At 33.1% G+C, this 19,722-nt stretch overlaps 1 protein-coding gene across 1 annotated transcript in view; it reads right to left on the reverse strand.

Annotated features, from left to right (window-relative positions):
• Positions 1 to 19,722, reverse strand: part of LOC106662272 (5-hydroxytryptamine receptor-like) — a 338,924-nt gene that overhangs the window by 223,781 nt on the left and 95,421 nt on the right. The window contains exon 2 of the mRNA XM_014386248.2: positions 18,446 to 18,865. Coding sequence (XP_014241734.2) covers positions 18,446 to 18,865 — 420 coding nt within the window. The remainder of the gene's footprint in view (positions 1 to 18,445; positions 18,866 to 19,722) is intronic.

Genomic DNA, 19,722 nt, shown 5'->3' on the forward strand with positions numbered 1-19,722 from the left:
AGGTAAGTGGTAGAGTAGCGGCGTATCAAGCCGAAGGTCGTGGGTTCGAATCCCGCTCGTGACACTGACTTTTTTATCTCAACTTAAAACCTTAATTAATTGGCTAATAGATTACCTCAATAGTTCAATGCTTCAAACTTAAAAACGAATGTGCAGTGGTAGTTTTGGTTTCAAAAGATGAAACTGAAGCATATCACAATATTTAATAATTTGGATTTACTAATATGTTAATTATTAATACTAAAATCATGCTAAATTTGGATTATTTGTGCACTTTATTATGCTAAACATTTTGCACTAGATTTATGTGATGTGATTTAAGTAATTCTTACGGACCCCCAGTAACTTTATCCATAACATTCTCATCACAATAATGCTGTTTAGAATTATTTTTCTAAGACCATTGAGGGTTTACTTTGTGTAAGTGAAGAGTAAGTTCAGCATAAAAAAATTCCATCGAATTTTCAACCCAAACGAACAAAAAAAGGAGGGGTTGTCAAAAATATCCCGAAAATAAAATGGCTTGTCAGGACGCATAGAAACGAAGGCCGTTTGGTTTTATTTATGCATGGAATGCTGGTCGAAATTTGAGCGGTCCGACGACTTGTCAAGGGTGATGTATGACGGCAATGTCGTTTATATGGAAAAGTTGGTGAACTTTGAAAAATCGACAGATCAACCCTTGCGTCCGTTCCCACCGTCGAGCTAATACGCCGTTTGTCATTAATACTGAGCCGTGGGAAATGGTAAACGAACCCAAATAAAAAGCGATCTGAATGGGTATCGAATTTCACCTTCGGGCCACAACTCAGACGTAAATAAATGAATCTTTGACAATTTCATCATCAATATTGTTTGTCCAATCATTTCAGTTTTGATTTTTCATTTTGTAATTATTCGTTGGGATGACTCATCAAATAGCGTAGATTAAAGATTAATATTCATTTGTCCGTTACAATTATCAACATGTTTACAACAGAATAATTAATCATGTTTCATAAATGATTATTGTACGTTGATGTGCACGTTTGAATCAACACATTTATTATCTTTACCTGTCTCGCATAATTAATGGGCAGATTTCTCTGTATACACATACCTACAAAAACATCCTACTCTGTAATTTCTCCTCTGGATGGAATCATTTGCCCTATTCAACAAATATTATGGTCTACACTGTCTGTCCTTAATTGCTTAATTGCATGGTTTACACAACAAGTAACAAAAGTGGGAAACAATTCTGTCCTGACAAACTAGTAGTTAAAACCTTGAAACCTTGATCACAGTTTATGGTAAACTATCAATGATTTTGATGATGAAATCAATGAAATCAATTCCAATGTTGTAACAGTTAAAATAAACAACTCGCATGTAGAATTCTCGCACACGCAGACCATTATCCCTTACTATCTTTTCTTCCATCATTCCCTTTCATACCACGTTCCATGGGTAAATTTATTTCTTTAAAGTATTCCCAGTAACAACTTATCTGGCTTCATTTTTTTAATCTCACCTTTTTAAAACTTTATTTATTTAAAACTGCTCCGCTACATTAGTTATTACATAAATTAAACATAATAAAAATAACATAATTAAAAATTACAAAGCATATTTACACATAATGCAAAAATAAAGTAATACTTCGGACTGTTTTCTTTTGCACTTAATATCGTATTAACTCCTAAAAATAATTAACATAAAAAATAACTTTTTAACATTAATTTTTTTAAAGTTTTACGTTACTTTTATATTTAGTGTAAATATAATTTGTAATTTTAATATAATTACATCATCTTAATAATTTGCTTAATATAATTTATATATCTGTCTCTCATACACACACACACACCCACGATCACCGACCCACCAATCCACCCACACGCACACACACACTTGCTCTATCCCTCTCTCTCTCTCTCTCTCTATACAGGGTGAATTGCTACTCGTGCTACAAACTTCTCCAGTAGATTCTTCACCCTAAAATGAACAAAAAAGTTCATATTGTCCATGGTCCGATTCTCAACCATTTCAGAGTAATTTCGCTTTTTATCGATTTTGAAAGATATCACGTCCTGGCGTCGGAAAATCGTGATATCTTTTAATCTAAACATTTCTCTGAAAATCTAATAGCACCGTTGAAATTCCCGTTAATTTTTCNCACAGCACCTAAATCTACATTGAGAACCTGTTCTTGTAGCTGTTAATTGTTCATTCAAAACAACGGGACTTAAAATATGCATTGCTTCATATATATATATATATATATATATACCTCTCTATTTATATATCTATCTATCTCGCTTTATCTATCTATCGATTGCAACTATCTTACTATCATGCTTCTGCATAAAATTCATTTTGAGCTTTCAAATTTGAAAACGAAATCGGTCAGTGGAGCCGGTACTGCTTTCTTTTAAATTTTTTTAAACAATATTCATTCTTATTTTGAACAAATAGATCGATTTTATTTTCATATTTATTTGTATCGTGTACGTGAATATACACATTACAAATTATTCATTGTACCGGATACAGCACTACGGATTAAAGATTGAGGACGATGAGGTATCATAAACATCGGCCTTTGAGGTGCAATGGAGGATTCTTACGGTGAGAATAACTTGGAAAGTAGGATAAGATAGGGTGAAAAATTTGAGTGAAATACATAGAAGCGGGAATGAATCAATTCTTTAACGAAGGACCAAAGGAAGATTAAATTTATTGCGAGTAGTGAAGTTAGAGATGTAGTAAAGAGCTTGGAAAATTCTTGTTTGCACTTTTGATTGTAATGATTGGATTAGTTGAAAATTAGGAAACTTGGTGATATGCCATTGTTTTCCTTCGTATGTATAAAATGAAAGAAGTCAATTTTTGTACAGTGTTAGTTTGTTGTTTACAGTCAAGTCTGATTTCGCTGCCACAAAATAGGAGATTTTAAAATGGATCCTTAATGAGTGCAAAACCTGGTGGTACAATAAAACAGGTATGAAGCACGCGAAGAGTTTCATAGAAGGGTCATCCGCAAAACTTTTAAAAGAATTACTGGAAGGCAACCGCAACCGAACCAGGATTCGATTTGACTCCTGACCGGACATTGCCACTTAAGAAAGCACATGCACCCGATAGGAGTACAGACAGCATAAACACTGTCAGGATGAGGAGGAGATGCAGAACACATCCTTTGTTTCTGTCAAGGTCTTTGTAAGTACAGATTCTTGCAACTAGGAAAAGAAAAACCGCAAGCTAGATCCTACACTAAGAAACGGCTAGCATAGCTATGGGGACTGATTAACAACCTGAACCTGGCCAATGAGTTATAAAAAAGATGAGAGTACAATAGATCATTTTCCCTATCCCTATTTCGCTCCAAGAAGCCTTTGTAGCTGTCTACATCGTCTGTTTAGTTCTTATCGCTTAAATCTTGCGTAGGGATTCAGGTCAATAGGTAAGTATAGTCATAGGTATTTAACGTATGTATATATCAGCGACATGGGCACGGCTGTTTTATTAATTTTTTATTAGTTTGGTTATATTTTAATTTTTATATACTTAATTTTTGTATATTAATTGTACTATGCACTTAAACCTGCTCTGTCTATTAGATTTTAATGTTAGGCTACATGCCAAATTTACTGCAAAATCCATTTTTTGATGACTGATTGGAGAGATGATTTCAAGTAGTGCAAATTTTTACAAACCATCTATCATATCTGAAATAAAAAGTTTGATAAAAGGGTATTTTACTTGAATTTATATTAAATTAGAGAGATTATGTCCCTTTTTTGCGTTAGTTAATGAGCTTTTTTAATTATTCTAAACTTCCAGTTTTATTGGATTTAAAAATGTTTGGCCTTCTTATAGATGTTAACAATTTGAGATTTTTGAGATTAAAATTATTTTATTTATAATGGTTCTGTTTCACCACAATACTCGCAAGCTGTGAGTCAGACACATTGATTTTGTTCAAGTAATAACCACAAATGGCATGGCTGGAGAATTTAAGTGGCTCGTTGCAAAGGCAGTTCTTAACCAACTTATGACGTTTGTTATGCCAAGATGGCAGGGAGTTGCAACTTCGCTGGCAGTTAACCGGTTCAACTATCTAGCCTCCAGGATTTTCGTAATCATCTCTACTCGTGCCCCGAATAACCCGTAACTTCGCCTCCTAATTTAACGCCGGCCGTCTTCAACGCCTCGCAGTTAAATACCCATGATTCATGGTTCAAGTAGTGGTTAAATACGTTTATCCGTGTGTTTTATGTATCCATAGAACTGTTACATTGCAATTATTTCTTTGTGATGAAATTTAAGTATACGTCTTAAAATATTTAGGGCTGCTGATTTTTAATATATGGATGTAAATGGGATATTTTCCTGAAAAGCTCGATGAAGGAACTGAGTTTCTTTCTAATACACCTCATCCCTGATTTGTTTAAGATATACTGGGATAAAGCCAAATTAATGCAGGTTTTGAAATTTAGTTTTATTTTTGCTGGTGCTTGTCTTGTAAATAAAGCTAAATCCTCAAAATCTAACTTATCGACTATAATAAATACTAAACCAATTGTGCTTTAGTGATCAATTAGCTGAGTTACTTCTATCAATTAATTATTCTTTTTATATCAGGTCTTGGTTGAGATAAAAAAGTCAGTGTCTTGGTGATCCTTCACTAACAACTCCCCGTGGCCACTTATAAGACAATGAGAATCGAATCCTGATTACACTACATTTGAAAATGGCAAAAAAATTTGAAGGGTTGTAGGTTGAGATGGAGAGTTGGTGCCCGAGAGGATCGAAGTCACTATATGTTTAGTGGTAGAGCAGCGGCGTATTTAGCCGAGGGTCGTGGGTTCGAATCCCGCTCGTACCACTGACTTTTTTTATCTCAACCAAGACCTTACATAAAAAGAATAATTAATTAAAATAAAAACTAAAGTTGTAGTTTTTATCGACCTGTCACATTAGATCACATTAGAATTTTTTTGAGATATCTTCATAATATCATTATGATGAAGTAGACTTTTTTGGGTTCACCAAGCTAATTATATCCTTACATTAGATTTTATTATAAAAACAATGTAATTCTTCAATATCTCACTACAACACTGTTAATGTATTTTTTTAATAAATAGGCCCTGAGGATGGCGATATACAGGGTGACTTGCTACTCGTGCTACAAACTTCACCAGTAGATTCTTGACCCTAAAATGAACAAAAAAGTTCATATTGACCATGGTCCGATTCTCAACCATTTCAGAGTAATTTCGCTTTTTATCGATTTTGAAAGATATCACGTCCTGGCGTCGGAAAATCGTGATATCTTTTAATCTAAACATTTCTCTTAAAATCTATAAGCACCGTTGAAATCCCCGTTAATTTTTCAATAAGAAGATGAAGGTGGCAAAACGTTTGGGTCTTTCTTCCTTGACCTTCTAGCTGTTTGTAAACTTCTTAAGCATTACATACTAAATGGGCATTAAATTAAATTAAAAAATTTCAATGGAATTATGATTTTGATTCTCTCTAAAAATTAACGGGGATTTCAACGGTGCTTATAGATTTTAAGAGAAATGTTTAGATTAAAAGATATCACGATTTTCCGACGCCAGGACGTGATATCTTTCAAAATCGATAAAAAGCGAAATTACTCTGAAATGGTTGAGAATCGGACCATGGTCAATATGAACTTTTTTGTTCATTTTAGGGTCAAGAATCTACTGGTGAAGTTTGTAGCACGAGTAGCAAGTCACCCTGTATATCGCCAAAAGCTTGGTGAACGCAAAATAGTCTATTTCATCACAAAGTCCTTAAAATACAACAAATACCTTAAAAATTCTAATAATAAATACTTTTAACTGTTATATTTTATACAAACTTTTTATTTTATATTGAATTTTATAAGAGTGAGGACCTGTGAAATTAAATATGTCTAAACTAAATTTTCGTTAAATTTATTTGTACGAACTTAAACTTGAGCGAAGTGCGGCCCAAACTGCGTGTAACATCAATACAGTTTGGGGGGAGCGAAGCCTTACCAAATTCAGGGTGTAGGGCTGGTTTCAGAGATTTCGTTTTAGAGATTTCGATCTCGAAGATAGGGAAGGTCACAGTAAGCTTTCTGTTGTGGAGGACGAACAACTTAAACTCGATTGTGGAAAATTCACGTAACACAACACGGAAAATTTCGGAAGAGCTTAGTGTTGTTGACCGTTGTTTGCCATCTGGAACAAAGAAGCTCGACAAGGTGAAATTTGCATGTCTCTTCTTATGCACCACCAAAATGGATTCTGTACGATAACGGGAGGCGTACAAGCCGATGGTTGGACAAGGTTGAAGCACCAGAACGCCAAAAAAAAAAAAATACAGTGACAGTTTGGAGGTGTACTGTTGGGTTGTTCACTATAATTTCCTGAATTATAGTAAAACTATTACAGCAGAGAAAAAGCGAAAAATGCTTTCCTAAAAGCACAATGATATTTCTGTAACAAGCCCTAATAATCTACCAAAAGCTTAACAGCAAAAGTACATTATATACTAGAGAAAGTGAATTGAAAGAAACTTAGTTTGATATGTAGACATAAATGAACAGATATAGATAGAGGAGAGAGAGAAAAAAGAAAGACAGAAAGAAAGAGTGTCAGACAGAAGGACAGACAGAGAGGCAGAGGCAGAGAGGCAGAGAGAGAGAGAGAGAGAGAGATAGAGAGAGAGAGAGAGAGAGAGAGAGAGAGAGAGAGAGAGAGAGAGAGAGTGATAGAGAGGGATTATCCTACATGTCAAATTGGACTAAAAAGTCCCTATTATCCAAAGCCTGATTCTCAATTGTACCCGTGATATTTTACTTTTGAGGTTACATCAACCTTTCACAACGTTTTCCCATAAAGCCCTCTTATCTCATAAAATGTTAATCCACTGCAAATTAGATTTCACCAATGGAGAGTATAGTGAAAATTCTATGAAATTCATTTGGTAGTTTTATATTAACCTTATACAAACAAGCTACAAAATCGCCAAGAAGATAATCTTTTACGAGTTTCTAAACTTTTTGTTTAAAGTATAAGTCAGATTTTCTTAGTTCTATAAACACTGACAGATATGGCACTCACAAAAATGTTGCACTTACTCGTTAGCATTGGATACAATTTAAAATTTAATCTATAGTTGGATTAACATTTTAGGAGATAAAGGGCCTTTATGAGAAAAAATTATGAAACGTTGAATAACCTGAAAAGAAAAAGCTTAGGTATAATTGAGAATCAGACTTTGGACAATGAGGACGGTAGACTTAGATATAAGCGCATTGTGGCCAGGTAGGCCTAGGCCGGGGTCTACCGTTTACTAGGCTTCTTAAGCAGCCACTTCATCTGAATCTCACGAGAACTTAAGTCAGAGAGTAAGACAGAAAGAGTAAGGACCTGAGTCAATAACAGATTAGATGGAGTCAGATTCAGAGACCGTGAGAGACATTGAGATGAAGAGTTGGAGTCAGTCGAAGATAGAGTTCGGATGAAGTTAGTACCAGAGTCTGAAAACCTAATTGAGAGAGTCAAATCCAGTGGCATCTCAACTAACACTTCATGTTAGATTTTTTATCTTTATCCAAGAACAAAAATGATCCCTGATCTAAATTAAGTAAAAAAGTATAAATAAACGTAAAATGATATTAACTTATTAATATGTGATGCAATTTATAACTTTGTTGTATGTATAAGGTTTTACTTATTTCTAAGAAACCGTTAAATCAATAAACATGTAACATCGGTTTTTGCAAAAGAATGTCCGTATTACTTTGAGCCGTTTTAGGGAGGTATGTTATTCAGACGATCCGATGTCAGGATTTCAGGAATAAAAGAATTCGTTATAGTACAAAGGCGCTGTCATCTGTCTGAAATATGACATTGTGACGAAGGACGAAATTCTATGAATTTTCAAAGATCCACGCCGGTGGTGCATGGTAAAACCTTGATTTCATCGGTCCCACGGTGAATTGGATTAAAGCGGACGGTTAATTTGCGGCTTCTGCGTGCAGTAGACGTCAAACAGAAGGACAAATGCTGAGCGCGATGCTAATTTATGTCCTGCTCGATGCTCCTCTAAGCAACCCTGTTTAATAGTAGCGACCCGACAACAATATCATATCCCTTCGCGTTGCCCGATTCACTGTAAGTTTTTTACGCTGGGCTGTGACCGTTTGTAAAATATGAATACAGAATTGTTTGCACAAACGCTTTAGTTAAAATAAAAGTGATGTGCTTTATCGATTCCATTTATTACAAAACATCTAAAAGAAAAAGGAACGTCCTGTTCGAATAATCTTTTCAAAAATGTGCAATTACTACAATCATGACACAAAAATCTTTAATAAAATAAAATTACTTGCTAGCATTTTTTAGTATCAGGTTTCTGATGTTAAGATTTACCATATGCATTCACATTGAGAGGCAAAGAAGTGAACTCTCTTAATATTTTTAAATTATTTCTTAGACAATCCTCTATTGATTATCATACAGCAATATTTGGTTTTAAAGAATTAAATATATATAAAACACAGATAAAATCACCCATTTGTGTTTACAATAGGTTTTTGTAAATAAATCTTTGAATAGTCGATCTCTTCATAGTTTGTTATTCTGTACAGCTTCTTTCTAACGTTTCGGTGGTTTGATTTTTTTTTGTGCCATTTTTAAGTTAAAAATTTGTTTGAGTGAAGGTTTTAAGTGTTGACATGTGTGGTGTTTAGTGACCGTTAGTCGATGATTATTCGGAAATCGTGAGATGCGGTCTGGTGTGACGTAGATTTCAGAAAAACATTTTCTTTATCATGCCAACGTTTCGATCTTTATTGAGATCACCTTCAGGGCCTGGGATTTACAGACATTGTTTAAATTTTACAAATACATGTAGGAGGTGGAAAAAATCAATCTATACAATGCTAGAAAATTTTAGATTTTAGAAAATTTTACGCAGAAAACAAACAATTTGAGAGAGTAGAAATACTAGATTGTAGAAATATTTGATTGAAAATAAAAAATATTTTTTGCATTGAATAAATTCACTTTTTTCCACATCCTACATGTATTTGTTAAATTTACACAATGTTTGTAAATCCTAGGCCCTGAAGATGAGCTCAATAAAGATCGAAACGTTTGAACGATAAAGAAAATATTTTTCTGAAACGTCACATAATATCGCATCTACGATATCCAAATAATCATAGATTAACGGTCACTAATCACCACATATTTGATTAAACCTAACTGTCTATAAATCGTCTATATAAGTCATTTTAGAAATTTATATTCATATGTTATATGTTCTTTCCCTTGTTTTCTTATTTTAATTCACCATCCAAATTTTGCTGTCGAGGCCTATGAAAATTCGATAAATGTGGATCGCTGATTTCATGGATCGTATCACAAAAACCAGATAAGGGTTTCTTCTCAAATGTAACTTCCGAATTATAATTTATGTGTGGAGTTTAGTGAACGTTAGTTAATGATTATTTGGAGATCGTGAGATGCGGTCTGGTGTGACGGAAGTTTTAGAAAAAATTTCTTTATCGTGCCAACGTTTCGATCTTTATTGAGATCATCTTCAGGACTCAAAGTGTTTGTTTTCCGTGTAGATGTGTCATTCTTGTGTGTAGTGTTGGGAGAATGACACATCCACACGGAAAACAAACAATTTGAGTGAGTACAAATACTTTGATTGAATCTAAAATTCCCAGCATTGTATAAATTCATTATTTTTATCACATCCTACATGTATTTGTATAATTTAAGAAATGTTTATAAATCCCAAGCATTGAAGATGATCTCAATCAAGATCGAAACCTGGCACGATAAAGAAAATGTTTTTATAAACCTACGTCTCACCAGATCGCGTCTCACATCTTTAAATAATACTAGTGCTAAAGCTCCTTTTACAAACACATGTTTTTTAACTTTTATTAATTAAAAGTTTATTGACACTTTGTTTTAAAGTGTGGCCAGTTGATAGCTGCCGAGAAGTAATTGGAATTAGCCAAAAATGCATTCAATTTAATCGAGAGAAAATAATAATGGAGTTCCTACATCACGCCAGACCGCATCTCACGATTTCCGAATAATCGTTTTAAGTGTTATAGATTTGGCTAGAATCGTAGCATTGTTGGAAGATGGAAGAAGTCAAGCTTATGTGGCAAGGGTACTTAACATTCCTAAAACGACTTCCAAAGGATCTTCCATTGCTACCAAGTTCCTGGAGGCTACTCAAGAAGGCTTATGTCGCCATCGTGTCACATCGCAGAGGGATGATAGTTTTATTGTTTCGAATTCTGTTATCGACATTCGACCAATGTTTAGATCAAGCAACGACGTCATCAATTTAGAAATAGTTGACAACAAGACATGATAATATTGTCATTTTGAAACGGCAGGGTTCGTTTTGCGAAATATTAGAAAGAACTCTATTAGCCATTATTTATTCTCGCAGAATGATTTAGATCTATACATAAGTATATATAATAAATAAGAGGTGGAAAAAAGAGCTGTAAGTCGTATGCCAGAGTGTCGTCAGTGCGTATGTATGCATGACATTTTATATATAACAAATGTTGTATTTATGGGAAAGTGAGTTGGAAAGAGAAGTTCTGGAATTTATATCATATTATAGTAGAAAATATATCTTAGCAAAGATTGTGTGTTTTTCATTTTGTTGACAGTACAATTCCGCTCGTAGTAAATCATATCGAAAAAATCGATTCAATGAATTCGCCTATCTCAATTTAACTCTCTCTCTCACTCTCTCTTTCTCTCTCTCTCTCTCTCTCTCTCTCTCTCTCTCTCTCTCACACACACACACACACACACACACACACACACACACACACAAAATCTCATTGCGCATGAATGTTTGGTGATTTTGTAGTTTGGTAACATTAGGTTAATATAAAATTGCTAAATGAATTTCATAGAGTTATCAATGTACTTACCATTGGTGAAATCCAACGTGCAGTGGATTAACATTTTATGAGATAAGAGAGCTTTATGGGAAAAAGTGTAAGCTTGATTGCTTTACTTGCATTACTTGAACAATGAGTATTGTGGGTAAACAGAAACCATGGAGCATATAATAATGAAATGTAAAAAAAATACTTCAAAAAAAGAGCTATTCAGCGAATATTTCTGTGTGTTTGTCGTCTGTCTGTCACTCACTCACTCTCTCTCTCTCCCTCTCTCTCTCTCTCTCTCTCTCTCTCTCTCACACACACACACACACACCCACACGCACGCTCTCTCTCTCTCTCTCTCACTCACAGACACTCTCATAATCTCATTGCGCAAGAATAGTTTGTTTTATACACTAGAGCTCATTGTTTAAAAAGAGATGTTTTAGTTGGAGTATTTTCTGTTTTATATTTACTTCTTCTTCACCTCATAACAAAAAATATTTCAGTATAAAACGATGACGACCCAAATTTTTAATATAACACTTTACCAATACAAAAACCTAGAATTCTTTTTCCAAACTTTAAATAAAACATTTATGCTATAAACTTTAAAAGAATAAGGTATGTAAACAATTATTCATTTTAAACCGTGTAATTTTTGTGATGTGTATTATTATAAGATGTTGTGTACTTTCTGAATTTTGACATTCTCCAAATAACACCCTTGCTTTAGCGTCAACTCATTTTCAACAACGATCTCTCACTATTACTAAAATATTTCCAGATTATAAACTTACGAAGCGATACGGAATAAATAGCAGACTCACAATGAAGTAGACACTTGGCCAGATTGGAGTGGGCCCGACACCTTTTAAAGGTATTGAAGAAACCAATTGTTTCACTTAAGCTCAAGTTTTAAGGGCACTGTGCGCGTTTCGATCAGACTTATACTCTTATTTTATTTTAATTGTTTCCTCAATCAACTATTATTAACTATAACTATTATTAATCAAAATAATCTGAATTTTTTTAACAAAAAAAAACACGAATCGTTACAAAGATTAAAAACACACTTTTACCGAGATTTTCCTTTAAAAAAATTATACCAAAAGCTTCCACTCTTTCCAAGTAAATTTAAAAACATGAACCCTTTTAAAACATATTTCCTTTTTCAATCCGACTTCAAAAACTTTCAGCCCAATTAAAATAAACCAAACCATTTTAAATTGATGTAAACGAGATAATCATTAATGCTTGCAGCAAATTAAAAAATATGTATAAAGTTTAGTGTAAAAGTTAAAACTTCATCTAACTTGAAGGTGAGAATAATGAAAAATAAATAAATTGAAGAGGTAAGAACGTTTTTATAAAGGAACCAATAAGTTTATTTGGATTGTTAGAAATAAAAAATATTCCTGTCTAAGGATACAATAACAAATAATTTAAAAGGTTTAAAAATAGTGTACAATTAATATAAATTATATTTATTTGTGTGAAAAAATAAAAACACTACTGAAATAGGGAATGAAAATGGTACTTACTCGATAGTAAACGAATAAATATGAATTAATAATTAATATTAATCTCATATTATTATCAAATTGTTTTTATGTATATCAAACAGTCAGTATTTTCATTAAATAATGGAAAGTAATCTAGACTAACAATAAGTAAAAAAATACAAAAATAAAGAATTTAAATTGAATTATTGAAATATTAAATTATTATAATTGTTAATAATTATCAAATTAACAAAATTATTTACGAATTTACAATTAGGCATAATATGACAAAAAACATATCTAACTAAAATTTACTTATTCGGTCAAGATTGAATACGATTTACGTTTGAAATAAAATGTGTATTTATTTAGTTTATTTTTTTTAATGATTTCCTAACACAATGTAGTGTGTATAATATACTTTTAAAATATTTAAGAGTAATTCGTAATTGTAATTTTTGTCATACCAAAGGGCTTAAAGTTTAATTTTTCAATACGTTCTTCATATTATGATCAACATAAATATCAAGGGCTAAGCTGGGATTCGAACCCAGAACGGCTAGAAATGGAAATACGAGTCGAAGGCCTTAATCACCCGGCCACCGCTGTCCACTATTTAGTAAAAAAAATAATAAGTAATCAGACAAAAAATAAGCACTAACAAATAATATAAAAATGGTTATAATTCAATATAAATGGTTCCACTGACAAGGTTGAACAATCTTTTTTAATAATAAAACTTAAGCTTGGAATAACATTAACTTTCAATTGAGATTAAAGGTTATTTTTACTTGAAATAAAGTATCTATACTTGAAATAAAGTATCTATACTTAAAATAACGTGTGGTGATTAGTGATCCGATGATTATTTGGAAATCGTGAGGTGCGGTCTGGTGTGATGTAGGTTTCAGAAAAATATTTTCTTTATCGTGCCAACGTTTCGATCTTTATTGGGATGATAATGCTCTCTGAAGATGTTCTCAATAAAGATCGAAAGGTTGGCACGATAAAGAAAATGTTTTTTTGAAACCTACATCACACCAGACCACACCTCACGATTTCCAATAACTTAAAATAACTTCTGTAATCATTTTTTATGTAAAATTAGGGTACTTTCTGTTTTATAGTTTCAGTTGTACATGCTCTCAGTGCTTGTTGTCTCGGTTATAACAAATGGAAATAAAGCTTCAAAGTGTCAAATTAAAAATAATAACCAACTTAACGAAAAAATACATCAAAGTACAGAGAAGGTGAGTTCTGTTTTTCTTTGAAATAAAAAATCGTGTGGAGTAAAAAATATTACAAACAGTTGTGAAGTCTCAAATTGGATTTGGATTAATGTACAGATTAAGTTAAAGGCTATTTTTTGTTTAAATAAGTTTAGTTCTAAATAAAAGCTTACGTAAAAGTATAAAAATATTTGAGGCAATAAATAACAATCTTTTTATGTTTTATGTATGTGCTATGTACAATAAAAAAAATATATTGTAGTAAAGATTAAAAAGTTTATATACTTAAAAAATTGAAAAATTGAATCCAATAATTATATGTGTAGTGATTAGTTTATCATTAGTCGATGATTATTCAGAAATCGTGAGATTCGGTCTGGTGTGATGTAGAATCTTGGCCCTGAAGATGATCTCCATAAAGATCGAAACGTTGGAACGATAAAGAAAATGTTTTTCTGAAAATTACATCACACCAGACCGTATCTCACGATTTCTGAATAACCAATAATTATATTTGATTTAAGGTCATTTATTAATTTAAAGTTAATTATTTAAGATAAGTCTTGGTTAATCGTAGACTGTTTTTTCATTTCTTTGACATTTTTCGTAAATCAATTAAACGGTTAAAAAGAAAAAAAGGGAAGAAAGATGCGACTAAATCAATTAAACGGTTAAAAAGAAAAAAGGGAAGAGAGATGCGACTTGGTTAGATAAAAATTTTGCGTTAATATTGTTAGGTAAGTGTCGAGGAAAATTCTGTTTTTCGAACAAAAAATAACGAGATTATCTTTTTGTCTTTTGCTTCCGATCTTTTGTTGTAGTTATAACATAAGAATACGATTCCAGCGTTAAGAAACGAAGTGGAAATATGCAAAACGACCTAATCAAAACTCAAAATCGACAAGTGTTTACGACAAGACCCGTGGAGGCGAAACAAGAGGTAGCGTGAGCATTAACTGTTATTATTGAGAAATTGCAGTTCTGGCGTGTATTTAATTGTTAAAACAACCCCCAGATAGGTATCTTTACAGCCTGTTGTAACTCCCTGGCTGCAATTTCCTCTGCTGTTGTTACGTCTTGCGTCGTCAATTTTCATTTACTTGATCGTTTTACCGAACTTGGAAACCTTGATGGTCTATTGGGAAGGAACAGTAATAATTGTCGAGTGGTTCGAAATAAAAATAATTGCTCTATTAGGACCAATTGTATTACAGAAGATTTTATGGGTACGTAGTATGTGAAATGTGTTCGAGGAAAGCATTAAGAACATTTCACTCTCATTACACCTTCATGCTTGAAGTCTAGCCTAAGATTATTAATAAAGATAATTGCCTCACGAACAAAAAAACCCAGCATTAAAATGAAATTTTGAAGCATTGAACAGAAAAAGTGTTACTTCTTTCTACAATTTACATCGACAAATTTATATAAGTGTTTGTTGTCCAGGTACTCGGACACAGGTCTGGAAGATAACGAAAAGACGGGCGAGGCCACCGACACTAAAAATACAATTTAAACAAAATAAGGTGGCAGAGTAGGTGGGATGGAACGGCAGAGAAGCATTGTCGTAGGTGGTCCTCGGGTGAGCTGAGTCGTAGAAAAAGGACCCGATTAAGAATAGGCCATGGGAGGTTGACACACGGACAAATATTTCCGTTACCAATCCATAAATTCTTGTCGGCTTCTCTATATTTTCCAGCTACTTCAATTTAAATCTTCTATCCACTCTTAACACCCGCTCATCCCAATGACAGATCTTCCAGGTATTAAAACCTATTCCTAAATATTTGAAAAATAAATTTTGTTCACTAAATAGTGTTAGAAAATCATTTAAAAAATAAACTAAATATATAATATTTCAAAAGTAAATCATATTTAATCTTAACCGTGTAATATCAATTTTGGTTAGATATGTTTTTCTCGTATTTCATCTAATCGTAAATTCATAAATAATTTTGTAAAATTAATCCCAATTTGTTTTTCTTCAATATTGATTTGGTATCTTACAAAAACAAATTTATATAATTTTTCGACATTTTGGAAGAAATAATGGTTTTGGTTCTTTATTTTTGTAACTTTACTTATTGTTCTTCCATTATTTAATGAAAATCAATGTTGATATACATAAAAACAATTTGATAATAGGTCACGTACTATTTGTTAAATTTTTTACTAGGTTTCGTGGTCCGCATGACCAAATAAATTCTTTTCAATTAATTAAGGTTTTGGTTGAGATAAAAAAGTCAGTGTCACAAGCGGCATTCGAACCCACGTCCTCCGGCTAAATACGCCGCTGCTCTACCACTTGAGCTAACGTGACTTCAATCCTAAGCTATCGATTAGTGTCCGAGTGGATCGAAGTCAAGATAGTTCAAGTGGTAGAGCAGCGGCGTATCTAGCCGAAGGTCGTGGGTTCGAATCCCGCTTGTGACACTGACTTTTTTATCTAAACCAATACCTTAATTAATTGGAAATTATTTTTTCATTCATATTTATTCATTTACTAACGACTAAATACGTGTTTTATTCCCAGTTTCAATAGTTTTTATTTTTTCAAATAACTACACTTTATTTTAGTACTATTTTTAATCTTTTAAATTATTTGTATTGTATCGCTGTTTTTTGTTATTAACTGTCCAAATAAAATTGTTTGTTTCTTTATAAAGACGTTATTACTTCTTCAATTTATTTATTTTTCACCATTCTCACCTTAACGATAGATGAAGTTTTAACTTTTACACTATATTGTATACTGTTTGATTTGATGCAAGGATTAATGATTAACTCATTTACATCTATTTAAAATGGGTAAATTTATTTTAATGGCTGCAAGTTTTTAATGACTTTGTATTAATTGTGTACTATTTTGAATAGACGAAATTATTGATCGCAGCTTTAGTATAGTGGAAAGGTTTAGAAAAAAAAAGGAATAGTAACAAATTAAGGTCATTTCAAAGACTAGGCTGTTTGATGATGACAGGAGTATTTTCAACTACACCCACCCTAGCACTTGAAATCATAACCAATATCACACCTCATCACATTGAGGTTAAGGTCAGAGCACTAATCAGCTGCTACAGATTAATTAGCAAAGGCAGCAAGAACCATAAGTGCAAAAACATAGGTCACTCGAAAATCTTACAACTATTGAGTAAGGTTAACGTTATTTTTACTACATTTTATTTTAGTTGTACACTATTTTTAATATTTTAAATTATTTGTTATTGTACCTTAGTCATGTCTTTGACGGTTGACCGATTTTCACAACCTGAGCATTCAACTCTTATTTATTAATCAAATCAGAAAACCGAGTAGCTATGGAGAACAATCGTTCTATAGTGGGAAAAACATTACTGTAACTCTGTAGTAATGACTTTAGAAGTTAGACATTACGGCTAATAGGGCTTTTCCAAGTGAAGAAACATATGCGCATGTTAAGAATCAACAGGTATTTGCAGACTCTCATGCCATTATTCTTCAACGAAAAAGCTCTCGGCCCTCATGACATGGTATTTCAACAAATCTGTAACTACCTTGTAAAATTACTATCTTCCATTTCTGGACATAACCAACACACATTATTTCATTTTTATTGACTATATTTGTATTTATGAAAAAAAGAATATCTGCACGAGGTTACATGGCGTGCATGGCCTGAAAGGCAGACTAGAGCGCTATAGTCCTTTGTTAAAAGAGCGTGGGGGTCATAGTAAAGGTAAGATGAGAAAGACTGTGTGTGTGTTTAATGGATTAAAGTGAGAAGATAATCTGGATTAGAAGTTAAGGTATTGGGATTTGGCAAGGCTTAAGGGTTTAGGTTTTAATGGTACTTGATCAAGGTTTGTGAAAAAATATAATTTTGGAGAAACCTTCTTTTACGGTTTTTAACTTAATTAACAAAATTTCAAATAACTTCACAAAGATAAAAATATGAAAAGTTGAATTTTTGCTTTTCGGCCGAACAAAAGAAAGACACTCCGTTTGATACAAAAAATTATAATCATATCCGTCATAACAGCAAAAATAAAATAAGGAATTTAATTATATAAATATTAGGATAAAATATAGATAACTTTACATATAAGTAAAGATAAAGGTTAAGATAAAAAAGTCAGTGTCACGAGCGGGATTCGAACCCACGACCTTCGCCTAAATACACCACTGCTCTACCACGTGAGATATAGTGACTTCGATCCACTTGGACACTAACTTCCCATCTCAACCCCACCTTTTGAATTTTCCCTCCTTTTTTGCCATTTTTCAAATGTCGTGTAACCTATTTGATTCTCGGCGAGAAATGAAATGGCCACGGAGAGCTTTAGTGAAGATATACTTCATTTAACTTATTAAATTCACTAATTTTCGTGGTCCGCTTGATCAATTAATATCTTTCAATTAATTAAGGTTTTTTACATATAAGAAATAAGTTTTTAACATTTGAATTTTATACGGATACAAATTTATATTATAAGATGTCTAAGCTGGATTTTTCGTTCTCGATATCTAAGCTAAATCGACTATTCATTCTAGCCTTTACTTTCTCTGGAATAGAGGAGAGAGTTGGATATAGTTTTCGTGTTATAAGTACATGTAGGTATTGAGAATCCTTACATAGATGGATATCTTTGCTGTTCCGTTAAGGACTAGTTTATAAACCCAAACTAAGCCTAACAGTACTGTTACTTTCTTTTGTGACGTTAATTTAGAATGGATGTCTAGTAGATGTCTGCACGTTTTTAGTCGAGTGTTCATTCAAATAAATAAAATATCCTAGAATCACTTACCTATGACAGTTGCTAGGATGATTAGTCCCAAGACGAGTCCGAGGAGAGCGATGGCGATGAGCGAGAGCTCAGGTGATTCCTCGAACAGGACGGTCGAATTAGTGAAGTCAAGCAGGTCCGGGAAGAAAGATTCGTTCGATGGCCAAATATCCACGGAGCTCGACAAAGTCTCGTTCCATGCGAAGCTCGGGGCGATGGTGGTGGAAGAAGTCGTCAGAGAAGTGGTGACCGTCATCGTGGGACTCGCGGGCGGCACGGCCGTCGTCACGTTTACGATCCCCTCACGGGAGAACGCCGTCGTGACGACGTCGTAGATCTCGGTGGAGAGACGTGGGTGTTTTCCCAATCTCCACGGCCGTCGCGCGTGACGCTTCACCACGCCACCCAAGCTCATCATCCCATCATTCCATCCACAATGCCCTGAAATGAGAAAAACAGTCACTCACTATTTAATAACTTAAAATAGTACTATATAAAATTACAGTTATTATGGTTTCTATTTAAACCAAAGAACCCTGTCAGTCCTGCCCATCAAAGTTACATTCTAGGATCTCCACAAAGTTATTTAAATTTAAGCACACTCTCACTCTCACAAAATCTTAACTACATTAAATGTTTTTTGTTTGAGTACTTTGAGTACTTTCTTCCGCCGCCCTATTTGAATACATGGTGTATACAAATTTGTATACAAATTAACCATGTATTCAAATAGGGCGGCGGAAGAAAGTACTCAAAGTACTCAAACAAAAAACTGTACAGCTAATGTAATTAGTTGGGTGATAAGAGGATTCCTTCATCGGCCCTTTCACACTGCATATTCACGCTATTAAATACAACTAGTATGACATATTATAGATAACTACAGGTTGTATGAAACGTAATTTTAACCCCCTCAAAATCAAAAATAACTTTAAAAATTTTCAAATGTTTCCCTTGCTTAATTTTTGACGCAGAAATTGAACACTTAATCAAATCTGTAATTTCTATACAGAGTATTACCGAAATCATACCCACCTCTTTAATTTATTTGTGTTCAAATAACACCCCATATTTTTCTCTTTAGTTCATGAACTTAGATGTGTTGTTACTTTTTTTTTTAAATCAAGAAGACTTGATGAAACTTAACGAAATTATGTACATTTAAAGTTTTACGCATGAAATACCGCGATTATTATTTTCTGTCCCAAACCTGCTATTAAAAAATCCCATTCAAGCTTTTACAATGTATTTTGAGTTTGCAAAGATTGCGAGAGAGAACATTCAATTTACGAACGCAT

The sequence above is a fragment of the Cimex lectularius genome, unplaced genomic scaffold (assembly GCF_000648675.2).
Source record: "Cimex lectularius strain Harlan isolate CLEC.00 unplaced genomic scaffold, Clec_2.1 scaffold3, whole genome shotgun sequence".
Lineage (NCBI taxonomy): Eukaryota > Metazoa > Arthropoda > Insecta > Hemiptera > Cimicidae > Cimex > Cimex lectularius.